At 40.5% G+C, this 13,295-nt stretch overlaps 1 protein-coding gene across 1 annotated transcript; it reads right to left on the bottom strand.

The window, feature by feature from the left end:
- Positions 1-8,411: 8,411 nt before the first annotated feature.
- CYTL1 (cytokine like 1) lies at positions 8,412-11,146 on the bottom strand. Its single transcript, XM_014966754.1, has 4 exons — positions 10,860-11,146; positions 10,708-10,752; positions 9,235-9,363; positions 8,412-9,069 (listed from the first exon to the last, which is right to left on the bottom strand). The coding sequence occupies exons 1-4, from the start codon at positions 11,001-11,003 to the stop codon at positions 8,986-8,988; spliced, it is 402 nt and encodes a 133-aa protein (XP_014822240.1). The 5' UTR covers positions 11,004-11,146; the 3' UTR covers positions 8,412-8,985.
- Positions 11,147-13,295: the final 2,149 nt, after the last annotated feature.

The following is a 13,295-nucleotide window of genomic DNA, read 5'->3' on the forward strand; positions in this document are numbered from 1 at the left end:
TGCCATCATATGATCTCAGTGGTTGTGGCTGCAAAATTGGCTTTTGAGCATATTAACAACAAATCACTGAGATTTTAGGGATCCACGTGAAACAGTTTGTTAATATTCTGCAGGATTTCAATATTTTTTAGAAATCCATGACTGTTCTGAAGTTGTTGTTTGTTGCTGAATTTTGGACGATGTTCTTTCCAAAAAGCGATTTGTGAGGTGCATTTTTCTGTGACCATCAGGTATCTACTTTTCAATATCATGTGTCCCATATAAGCCACTGGGAGATACATATTAAAGAGAATAGACTGCCCTTTCATTGGCTTGACAAGAGCTTTAACAGGGAGGAAATATGTCTTCAAACCAGTTCTGGCATATATAATAAGAATCCATTTAAAATTTGGACTACAAATCTAGCTTTGGTCAAAAGCTTGCCAGAAACAATGAAATAGTAATCTATTTGATTGCTGTGTAAAATCCGGGTTGTCAGTAAATACAAGAGCCACTCCTGGACTATGTGAGGACATGTGGCTAAAGGCAGTGCCCAGAGTGCAGAAGGAGGAGGCTTAAAATGAGTATGCTTTATTTTTGGCACAGTCATCAATTTACTGCCTGATCCTAGGCAGCTGTTTATGCCACAGTGTTCATACGTAGATCCTCAAAACTGCATTTAAATAACTAAATAAGCAGTCTGATTTAGAGGCATCAATGCCTAAATTTAATAATCTCTTTCTGAGTTGTCAGAGGTATTATGAGGTGTGATTAATGTACATAAAGCACTTCACAATCTTTTCTTTACCTGTCTACATCTTTATCCAGATTTTTATGCTATGCTGATGAAAGATTCTAAGTTGAAAGTAATTACTGTATGCATGAAGAGGCGACTGAGAAAGCCTAATAGCATAATTACCCTTATCAATAGATTTTCTTGAGAGCAACTCTTTTGTTGTCTTCCTTTGAAGACAGTAGTGATTAGAAATGATTTTATTTGCATAATTTCTCTTCTGAATAAGACTGTTCTGTGAGGACGTAAGTGATAGAATGCCATTACAGGAGACTGGAACAAGTCTGGAACAACTGCATTTGCAGTTGATTGAGGAAAACAGTTTTATGGAAACTGAAACTTCTTTCTTTGAACAAAGGTGCAGGATGCTCTTGCCTGGCTCTTCTTCATTCCCATCCACATCCTCTGCCCTATCTTCAGTCAAAGTGACCAAGTAATCTTTAGTTAAAACCTGTTGACCCTGAAGATCGTGGTAAAAAGACAAGGCTTATCTCAGGTTTATCTTAGGCAACTGGATAAGCCCATTTGTCCTCCCAAGTGCTGAGCAGTGAGTTGGAGACTGGGGGAAGGAGAAGATTTGGCTCTGACCTTCTGCCTGCTCTTTGGGGCCATGGTGGAAGGTCGCCCAGCCTTGCCTCTCCTGCAGACTGTCACGCTGGGTCAATCTTCCATTTTCATCTATCACTTCATGACGTTTTTTACCTTTGATGCAAAGTATTTTAGGGATGGCATATGTACCCCAAGCTGCAAGTAATTTGTCCGTAGACTTTCTCCTAGTTTATATACAAGGCTTGACAAAGCTCAGGTCACAGGCTCCTAGGACTTCTCCAGTGTTACACATTAAGATACTTAATAAAAATGAGACAGGAGTGTTTAAAGTATAAAAGTGCTGAGTGAAGAAAGGTGCTACGTAAATGCAACTGTTTGCCATACCCCCAGAAGTGACTGTGGCTTAGTCCAGCTCTGAAGTGCACTGGTTGGTCATGGGCCAGGCCCAGGTGATACAACCCAGAGCTGTGTAAAGGCTGAACAAAAAGTACTCATTACATGCTTTAGTCTAGAACCGAGTTCATAGGTCTTCTTAAAAAATATATATTACAAAATTATGGCTTGCTATTAAAATTTCAGAGGAGGGCTCTAAAGTAAGTAATGCCCTTTGCAGCAATTAAAAGACAAACAGAACTGCTTGGGGGCGTAAAATGCAAATAATTCCCAGATGTATGGCTAATGACTGGACTCATAAACCAAGAGACATGAGTTCCTATTCACTAGAAAAGGAACTCTATAGAAGAGCCTGACTATATTTCTTTGCTTCCTTGACCTAGCCTCTGTGTCCTGATCAAGGAAAAATTTTTGATTAACAGCCTGCTTTCCAAGTTCACATCTTCTGACTGTCTAGCTGTCATGAGAAGGCAGCAACAGCCAAGCACTTACTGTACCTCAGAGAACTCAGAGTGGAGAAAAACAGCTTAAATTCTGCAACTGCAGAAAAAGCTTCCTCTGTATTAAACAGTGGAAAACAAACAAAGAAACAATGCTGTGACCTCCAAATAACATTTTTCTCTTCCTAGGTCATTAGAAGTGCTTCTGCCTGACCTTGGTTTACTAAAAATTATGTTCTTGCTTTCCTTTCTCTCTCAATAGGAATAACACCTTTCTGAGTCATTTATCCAGTACTTACCTTATGAGAAAGTCGTATGGAAACTGGGCATGTCTGGGGTCTGTTCCCTGGACTACTTCAAGATTTGTGTTTTAATTCAATAATAATATGAAATGTGTTAACACTTTGGAAAGCACGGCTCTTCTCCCAGGAGAACAATTGAGCCGCTGCACTCCAAAATCAGTCTTTTATTTATTTGCTCAGTGTCAGAAACATTTCCAGGTATTGGAGCACGCCTGGCTGTACCTGGAAATTGGTATAAGTTCTGTGCACAGTTTTGACATGGGGCAGATGCCACTCTTCCAAACAAGCTTTGGATGTAGTCTGGAAGATAGCATGAACCAGAGGCTGTTGCCAAAAGGCTGCAGCCACCCAGGGTAGGAAGGCAAGCGTTTAGTAGTTAAGACATGAAATGTTTCATGTCAGAGAGTGCCAGGGGAAGGTACAAAGACATTCAATCTAGGGGTCTAAAAGTAACCTGACATCCTCAGCTGTGCCGAGGCTCAGTGTCATGGTTTAAGCCCATCTGGCAACATGCAGCTGCTTGCTCACTCCCCTTGCCCCCAGTAGGATAGAGACAAATGTGAGAAAAGGAGAGGAAATCCACCCTTATGAATTGAGATAAAGACAGCTTAATAGAACAGTAATGGAAGAGGAAAATAACAATAACACTAATGGTAAAAAAATATAAAAAATCATCGAATCATAGAATCGTCTAGGTTGGAAGGGGCCTTACAGATCATCCAGTTCAACCATCAACCTAACTCTGACAAAAAAATAAATAAGAAATAGGAACTAAAAATTACTAAACCATATTCCTGAGTAGTGAGGCCAACTTGTACTCTAACTTTCTACATTAATCTTAAAATTTAAATATAAATGTGTAACAATGTCTCCAGATTCTTGGAGATTATTTTTCATTTGTAATCTACTGTTGTCAGAACATTACTGATAAATCTTTCTTTCTACACCATTTGACATTGATAAAGCCTCAACTGGAGGTCTATATTTAACTTTGAGTACTGTGCTTCAAAAAGGATGGGAAACAAGTGGATAAAGCTGAAAGAAAGGCAACAAGAAGGGTCATGTTTTCTAGACCTCTGATCAATGAAGAAAGATTGAAAGAATTGGATTTGGAGAATAGGGAGAGAGAGACAAAAGTCTTCAAATGTGTTCTGCAAAGACAAAAAAAGAACAATCCAATCCCCATTTCTGTGTTGAATAAAGCAGGAAGGAATGGGCTTAAATTTTGAGAGGGCAAATTGAGTACCAGACAAAACTTTGTAACAAAAGGAGGATCTGGAATGGATTGATTTGAACTGCTGCAGTCTTTATAGCACAAACTTTTTCTTAAAATCTTTCAGGCACACTTCTACCAGAAATGACCTTGGATAGTCAGGCTAGCCTTGGGCTCAAGGGATGCATTAGAAGGCCTCAAGCTTCTTTCTTGTTCTATGACTTTGGCTTTTTTTCTTCTGCAAGGTTTGAATATTAATGAAGTAATGTCAATATATTTCAATCTATTGTAAAACACCTTTGGAGAGGTTTTTCTTCCCCCCTGCATTTGTTTGGCTTCAAAATCCTCTTATCTGTCTGAACACATCCTCTTTATGGACCTGTAAACATGAAACAAGATTTCAGTGTATATATATGTATGTATTTATCTGCCTTTAAAAGATAGATCTTTTAATTGGTTTTCTGTTCATTGCTATATTACTTATCTGAGGATATACCTTTACCCTTTGATGAGGAAACATAGACAAAAAAAATGGTTTGATAATGGAATCATGGCCTTTCTCTGGACATTGTCACTGAATTTTGATTTAGCTACCAACAGCTCCCTTGCAGAATGTGTTTTTTTTTTTTTTTTTACTCTGGCAGACTAACAGTAAAATCTTGGGTGGTACAGGGTTCCTGGCTATAGCAAGTCTAAAAGGAAAATGTGAATCCCAAAACTTGCACAAATAAAGTTGGTGGAGCTTGTCCATTGTAATTTTCACTTGCATTGCCATGCACTCCAAAAATGAAAAGATTTTAATGTGGAAAAATGTTCTGGTTAAACTACAGCAGTTAAATGTTTGTAAGGTAACATTATTTACAAGACGTTAGCACTGTAGCAAAGTTTTGGAAAGTCTCCGTCAGCATCCCATTAGCTCAACTCACAGCTCTGCTCCAAAGTGTACAACCTAAAAGTTCAGATTCCTTCCCAATGCCAGATTACTGTTTTTGCTTTGCTTATAAAAAAACACCCACCCAAACCAGAAAACCCCCAAACAATTTCATAAGGCCATATTTAATTTGTACCCTATTATTTAGTAGCAAGTCACATGTTATCCAGTGGAAGCATGTCTCTTGGAATGATCTAATTATCTGTTTGAAGGCTGCCATCTTTTCTGACCAGGGTAGTGGCTGGGAATTAGACATTTGCTAGCCCTCATCCCTAGCCTGGTTTCACTACCAGAATGCCTTTTTAAAGAAAGCCCATGTGACTGAGACTGGAAAAAAAGATATGGGAAAGGAGACAGTTCTAGAAAAATTCATAATGTAACTTTTTGGTAAAATTGGAAATTGATGTCTTTGAAAAATTTTGCAGAGGCAGTCCCCAAGACCTACCATTTTGACTACCACATGATTCCACATGATAATATGAGAGACAGTCTAGCTGTCCCAGGGCTGTTCTTTAGTGAGGCTTCTTGTAGATAAAGAGAAATCTGCAAAAGAAAACCTAGTCCTAGGAATGACTGTTTCTTCCGACAAACCTCTTTCCACAGGCAAGAGAACAGAACAAATGCTTTGTGTTTCTACAATTCTTCCCTAATGATCATACGGAGTGCAGTTTCTTAATGATGTGTTTTTAGTAATATTCTGCAATAACTGGGCAAGATGCCAGTTGACAAATTACAACAAATATGTCCTTCTTAATCCCTTCACGGTCTCCCTGTTGGCCGGGTCCCTAATGAGCATGGGCTGCTGTGTTGCAGGAATAAATGCTCATCTGCATGAATGGCTCCACTGCTCCTTATATACCTAGTATAATGGTAAAATAAGAAGTTGGTAAATTTACTGTCTTACTGAAAGGGAGAAGTGGATGATTTCTTGGCAAATTACAAGTGGATTAGATCTCTTTATCAGTATTTTTTTTTCCCTGGACCGTGACAACCTGGAAAAAGATGCTGTTCGTGAAAAGGGTTCAGCTAATCACAAATCTCATTAAGACAGTCTGAGTGACAGCAGGTTACTGTGAACTGAAAGAGCATAGCTTTGCTTTCAGCATACTTTCCATTAAAAATGACGTACGCGATGTGAAGACGGTCACAGCATAAACCACAGGGAATATACTTGGTGTAAAAGCACACCGAGGATCAGACAAATCTGATGCTGGGAATAAAGTATGCAGCATCTGCAAACGGAGGATCGGCTTTTAAAGTTCATTCAAGTATGTGCAGTCTCCAAAGCATCAGTTGCTTTTCTCAGCTTCTGTAGAAGTAGGATGTAATAGCACAGGACTGAGCTGTTGGTAAGTAACCATTGTGGACAGAACATGTCCTTTCAGTCATGAAAAGGCTGAAGTTACTAATGAAAACAGTGCAAATCAAGTAATGATTTCTACTCTGTTTCCAATTCCAAAAACTTCTTGCAAGATATTTTTTCCTAAAGAAATTAGACTACATTTTCCTTGCAAATGTAGTCAGCCTAAAGCAGGAGAAAATATATATGTGGACAGTCGTTGAATGAATGGGAACGTTATGGGAGAAATACGGAGTTAGGACCACAAGTTCCATCAAAATGGACTAGGGAAGGCTGGCTTAGTTCAATAAAGCAGGATAAAGAGGAGTTATGAGAAGATCCATGAGAAAACCCTCATAAAATACTCAATTTCAGAAAGTATGTGTCCATATGACATAAAAGAACAGGGGCAGAAGTGCCACGATTACCTGCACGGACTTTACCCAAAGTCCAGTTCTAGGGACACAGCTGCACGGGCTTCTGTGGGAAAGGAAGCGTGTCTTGCTCTGCAGTTGGCTTGCCAAGTCACAATGCAAGCTTTACAGCAGGCCTGTGTTTAAACCCCGTGACATCTGGAGGTGGAAAAAACAACCAAAATTTAACAGCTTCTGCTGCCAGCTTCCAAGCATGTGTACCACCAGCTCTGCAAACACCGTGGCCGGTGGTGACAGTACCACATGTTTTTGCAAGGTATGTCCATGGCTGTCTTTGTATAAAAGTATGAAAAGCAGGGGTTGTGATGTGGTTTTGGTACTTGTATGGAAGTGTATAGTCCTTGATGTTATCCCAGCACTGCTTGCTTCCCCAGGCAGTGGCTGAGCCCCTGGTTAGAGGGAGGAAATCTTGGATGCAGAGTCTGACAGAAATGTTCAACTTCACCTGCATTTCTCCTTGATCCAGGCGGTTGCCAGTGCTTACACACTCCCTGTGTGGGTACCAGGCTCCCTGCCAGCATGCTAATAGGTGGCTTTCTTCCAGGATATGGCTCCTGCTGAAGGAGTTGGCCTTGGTTATGTCCAGGTGATGCAGAAAAAAAATGGTATTGGTATCTCTAGGTTGTGTCAGATCTTGTACAGAGGTTACTGTATTGAAGAGGAGAAGGATCCTAAAAGACAAACTAGGCAATGATTTTTCTGATAGTTGGACTATCTGAGCTGCATGTTTTGGGATTCAGCCTGGTACTGGATCAGATTGCTGAGCTGCTACTGTCTCTACCAGATGCCCATAGAGACACAGGAATAGAATCCTTCTGTGGAATTCTTCACAGGATCCTGCCTGTGGGCAACTTGGCTCATCTAGCAGATTAGTAGGGTTAGCACATGAGGACCTCATCTTCAGGAGAGGATTACAAGGTCTGACAGGCACGTTGCTTGAATGTAGACTTAGAACTGAAACAAACTGGAAAGAAAGCGCTTGTTTACTCTCTTCCCTCTGTATCTCCCCCGGATTCAGAGTTTCCCACCCTTGTTCTGTGGTTCAATGGGGGGATGGTCAAATTTTCTACAGCTAAAGTCAGATGAGTAGTTTCTACAGAACAAGGTGATTCCAAAATAAATTCCTCTGTATCTCCCTCGGATTCAGAGTTTCCCACCCTTGTTCTGTGGTTCAATGGGATGGTCAAATTTTCTACAGCTAAAGTCAGATGAGTAGTTTCTACAGAACAAGGTGATTCCAAAATAAAGAAAAACCCTTTTTTCCCCCTGAACAATTTTTTTCCCTTGGATGAATGTTATGATTCACCTATTTCCATAACAGTTGTCAATCATTTTGGTTTACACCGTGAGATATTCACTGGGATGACAGGATGATAGAGGAGCTGTGATTGTCACATAATTCAATGATTACAGAAGATGGGGCTTTTATAAAACATGGTGAGACCACCAGGGTTGGCAATGCTGAAGATGAACGACCAGTAAACACTATACAGGAGAGAGAGGAACCACTTGCACAGAGGGAAGGAAGGGACCCTCTGGGGTAATACCAGCTACTTCCAAGAATATGGGGAAAATTCTTTCTATTCTTGGCACCAAAGAGCTGCTGGGTGTGAAGGTGTCATGTTCTTCAGACACCGGGTGGATGCATTACTCTGGAACTATTATCTGGCAATTTTATTAATCTCAGTAGCTCAGTATATGGGCTGTGTCTTAACAATCTGTCCAAATCTTTGATTGGCTTTTTGAGCCGTTGTATCACAACTTATATTCTTGCAACACAGAAACCGTATTTAAAAAAAAGCAACAAATAACACACTAATTTCGTCAAAGAAATTTTTTGCAGTATGGAAAAATTCTCCCAGTAGAAACTTACACATTGCCAAATCGTGCAGACACAGCAAAGTTTGCATTGCTATGGAAACAAAGCTAAAGATGGCTTATGCTGTGAAAAACAACTTGCAAGTAACTGTGAAAAGTAAGTTTATAAGAATGACACCTTTTGGGTTGATCTTGAAAGACATGATGTAACACAAGCATCTTGGGTTAGAAGGCTGTTTTTATTAAGTTTTCCACAGAGACAGGTTATTTCACCTCTATTCTTACAAGTCTGACATCAAAAACTACCAGCATATATATATGAGCTATCCAGGTAGAGACACATCTGGCAGTACAGAGTTACACTTCTCCTATCAAACAAATATGGTCCCTTCCATGCCCATCTAATAAAGGAAGAACTGCTAAGTCAGGATAGAATATTTATCACAATGTATTTCTTTCTATGAATTGAGTTATTCATAAAAGAGTAAAAAATAGTGTATAGTATCTAATGTTTAAACAAAACATACTTTATACATCTGGCTAAGCTGAAATATCATACCTTGCCAAATAAAAAAATGCTCTCTAAGTGTAGTTTCCCTAGCAGCTCAGTAGGTATGCAAGGCATGCAGTTCATTTCCTGCCAAGGGGGAGAAAAATGGGTAGGTCTGAGATAATATTGCTAGTGTGCATGGGAAGGATCTTAGTTGTTAAAGTTGTAGTTGACCACGTATACATATTTTGACTCTCCATCTCCTTGAAAATTTCCCAGGTACAACTTTTGGGCTGACTCCATTTTAGCTCTCAATGATGGAGGGCTCAATGGGAGGCATAACAGGATTTTCCAGAGCACTGCAGTCATCAGTGAGAAACACCAAGTCCTGGAGAAACAAAAGAGAAGGCTAACATTTTTAACGGGAAAGGCAGGAGATACCACAATGTTGGGAAGCTCAGGCCCTGATCCTGTTTTGCTGGTCAGGGGACAGGGTGGAGACAAAGAGGGCTAAAAGCAGAGACTAAGCCCTTGTTGGTGCAGCTCAACCTACCCTTCTGCAGTAGGAGATCATGATGGTGTACAGGCTCCGGGCTTTTTCCTTCAGCTCACTCACTTCAAGCACTCTCTCACATCTGGGGTAGGCCACAAAATCACGGAGTTTTGCCAACACACAGTAATTCTGCAAAGCATGCAAAAGAGGTATGTGTAACCTTGCACAAACAAAGATTTATGTTTCTCGTTCACCACTTACAAAATTCTTATTGCCTCTGTGGGAACCTTGAATTCCTACCTCTAGGTATAGGCAATCTGTGTATCCTTTAGTTAGGAAAATTCACCATCAGTATTTCATAACAAAGACATTTGGTCCAAATAAGTACTCAGAAAAGTGCATAGTTTTGGTCTGCCAGCTTCCTTCCCACATGCTTTAGGAGATAGCAGCGCCAATACAATCAAATCTGCTCCTGTAGTGGTAGAGTTGCCTATAGAATAGGTGCACTGTCTCCCTTTTAAGAGAGCATCTATTTACCTGGCCAACAGATAAACAAGATCTCACAGACATGATTCTTCTGTTCCTGTACAATAGGCAATACTGTGAGCACTAGTTAAAGTTATTTTCAGAGTAATTTTTACCTCTGGCTTTGCATTATCAGAACAAAGCACAGCCAGCATGAATTTCACAAAGTCCCTGTGAAGCAGGAAAATAAATATCCCAGCTCTTGCTTTAAAGCAAGGGAAACTGAGGCAGTGGACGCACATTGCTTGGTCTTTGCAATGAAGTGAGGCACTGGCAACTTTGGAATTGGGATCTGTAGGGTCCTGACTTGCAAGACTTGATGGTGTCAGACATCTCTTGCTTTGTCTGTTACATTCTACTTTTTAGTTCCTAAGTGAAGCACTGGGAAAATAAGCAAAATATGTCAGATATCCCAGGGCAGAACACTGTGATATGAACTATGTGTGCAGGAGGCTATTTTGTCTTTGCTGGGAGATGACTATTGCTGCCTTTTCTCAGTATCACACTTCCATATCCTCAGGTATACTTTTTCTTTCTGAATTCAACAAGTGGCTTTTTAAAACAGGAAAAGCCAGCGCGGTTTTTCTACACTTCTTTTGATTAAAACCGCAGTGCCAGAAGCCACTTATGATATAAAATGAAGTAGATGCATTAAGTGAGGAAAGTTTATTCTACATTTCTTCTTTTAAACTATTATTTAAAGTTTTGTTGCACATATTTAAGGTCTGAAAAGGCTCTGTCACAATAAATTAATAATGTACACATGGTAATGACTTCAAAATATTGATTTCCTCATTTTTTAATTTTTAAAGAAATAAAATCTCAGAAGCTCCATTGGGATTTTAATAAGGATCAAAATGACTTTTTTTTTTTTTTGTCACTCATCTCTCTAGTTAATTAAGCTCTTCTGAATTAACCACTCTTCTGGGGTACAATCTTAAGAGTTATCCTCTATTTTCATTAGCTGCTTTTACTGCTCAGAGGTAAGAAAGAAGCGTGAAAACTTACATGGATGTCCAAGTACAGCCTGGGCAGTGTCTCCACACACGAGTCCTGCAGGAAAGAGGAAAGACCCATTGCAGTTTTGATTTGAGAGAAACGTGTGTCAGAAGCAAGCAACCCACAGCGTCTTTGCAGGAGCAGTTTTTAGGTATACTCACCGCAGCTTTGGAGGTCTGTAACTCCTTAAAAGACTCCGTGATTTCTTTGCTCAGGGACAAAACCCTGGAGTAGCAAGTTGGAGGGGCCGCGTTGGCGAACAGGGTGGCGGAGAGCAAAACCATCAGGCTCAGAAGAGTCTTCATTGTGGGGAACTTGTCCACAGGAGAAGGCAGGGAGAAAAAAAAATATCACTGTTACCGGTTAAGCAGCTCCTGGTAAGCGTCAGTGAGTAAGTTTGACAAGTCAGCCCCCAATTAAATAGTCTCCTGCATCAACGGGGAAAAAAAAAAAAGTCTGGGGGTGGTCCGTGCAGCAGCTTGCTGCTGTTTTAAATTTCCTGCCAACCTATGAGGCAGAGCTGCTGGCGCTTTCCTGCCAGAGCAGGGAAAGGAGGGAATGAGGGTAACAAAACCAAACACTACTGGAACTTTTCATTCCAGAAAGAAAACAACCTAGTGAGCACCTCAAGCAACAGAAACATGTGTGAGAAACAGCATAGGATTACCAAAGTGTAGGCCCCGATCCTGTATGTGTTTTGGCACATATGCCTCTTTCTTGGGAACGTAACGTACAGCTGTGGGACTACATAGGCTGCAGACAAAGAGAAATCCTTCCAGGATTGGTGTCATGTGTTGGCAGTACCAATCAGACTTGTTGATCACCCTTGGCAGGTTTGAAAGGTTACTGCTACAAAACTAACCTCCCAGGTTTCATTTTCTCTTTTAACCTGTGTAGATGCTCACAATTTCTTAATCAAAACAACAGTGCTCTTTATGGCTGCTTGGGGAGACCTGTGTATTTACGCACTTGTGGTCACAAGTAGAATATACACCTCTCTAGATGGCTGTCATAAATGTATAAAAGTTATTTTGCTTTCTGACCTGAATTTATGAGGCTCTGTTCTTCTACTGGATGCCAGATGGAGCTGAAAAATCCAGATGCTGGGATGCATGTGTGAGGTTGAACATATATTATTCTTATACATTAATTGTCCTATAAAATGGAGGCACCCTTGAATGAAGAACTGGTTATTTCACAAGTTATCCCCCCAGTTCCCCAAGAAAACCCCCCACATCATCTTTCAAATTCAGATTCTAGTTAGGTATTAACCAAAATAGTCAAGTATCCGATGAAGTACTGGCATTTCAGTAGACCAGGAAGGTTCATCTGAAGGTGGGAGAAATGGAAATGACTGAACACTTCTAAAAGAAAAGGACTTCCCACCAGCCATTTTAAAGAGAAAGACAAAGTCTTGAAAACTAGTTTTGAGGAAAAAGAAGTGTTCTATATGCTGCAGAGGACTCTGACTTAAATCCACCAAGACACCTAGAGGAAACAGGGAAAGAGAGCTGTGTACTACGGTCTTGTTATACATTTCTTTGCTTTCATAAAGAATGATTGGTTTAGTGACATCATGTGCTGGTGAAGGTTAAAGTGTTAGGTACTCAGAGAGGAAAGGGAAGTTGGGAGTCCCAGCTGTGGGGAATTTAGGACTGGCCTTGGCAAATGAGTTGCTGGGTCTTATTTTCAGGAACGGGACTTGCCCAGACAAGAGAGGGAAGAGGCCAGAGGAATATAGGAAACCTTCTCGGATGGTCCCAAGCAGCTGGACCATAGATCTGAGCACAGCTATCTAGCATATGTCCAGGGAAGGGATGCTACTGACTGTGAGCCTTGCTGGTAAAGAAACAGACCCTTAATCACCATCTCGTTACTGTAAAGAGCAGCTGAGGGTAGGAGTGAAATATTATTCTTCTATCAGATTCCCGTTTGGCAAGCTGCTAAAATGTATTTCCTCACCAAAAGAACAGTCTTCTGAACAGCATAAATGCTCTCTCAGTACAAGAAGTCAGCAATCCAGCTGTTGCTAAAGGATGTCTTCAAAATGAAGATTTGCTTTTCTTTCTTTTTTTTTTTTTTTTAAAGTAGGAGAAATATTTTCTTTCTTAGTATTTTACCTATACTAAGCCTAATGTGATGGGTCCGTTCAAACTACCATGAAACACAGGTAAAACAACTCTCCATATGTCCAAGTGTCCTGGACATATTCAGGCAGTTGAAAGCTATTTAAAAATATCTCTTTAGGACAGGATAATGGTAAAGTCATCAACACTGATTTGGAATTAGTTATGAACTGAGCTATACATTAATTGCCTAGGGCCAGAGAGGCAAGCGTGCAGCTTCCTATAGCCTAATGCAATACCCTGTCTCCCAAGTCAGGGTGCAAGCCCCATGCCATGGAAACCTCACTCTGTAGTCACCTCCGAGGGCTAAGTGCCAAATGACTCCTATTGCAGCCTTAGCTCCAAGAAGACATCCAGAGGAGGAACTGCCCAACACTTGCATAGCACTGAGGATTTATGATTTTTGCCCCAAAAGTGGGAGACCTGGAATTAATCTCTTTCTCATTTTCTGAGGGTGTGGGGTGTTGGGTT

Source organism: Calidris pugnax, unplaced genomic scaffold (assembly GCF_001431845.1).
Source record: "Calidris pugnax isolate Ruff unplaced genomic scaffold, ASM143184v1 scaffold14, whole genome shotgun sequence".
NCBI lineage: Eukaryota > Metazoa > Chordata > Aves > Charadriiformes > Scolopacidae > Calidris > Calidris pugnax.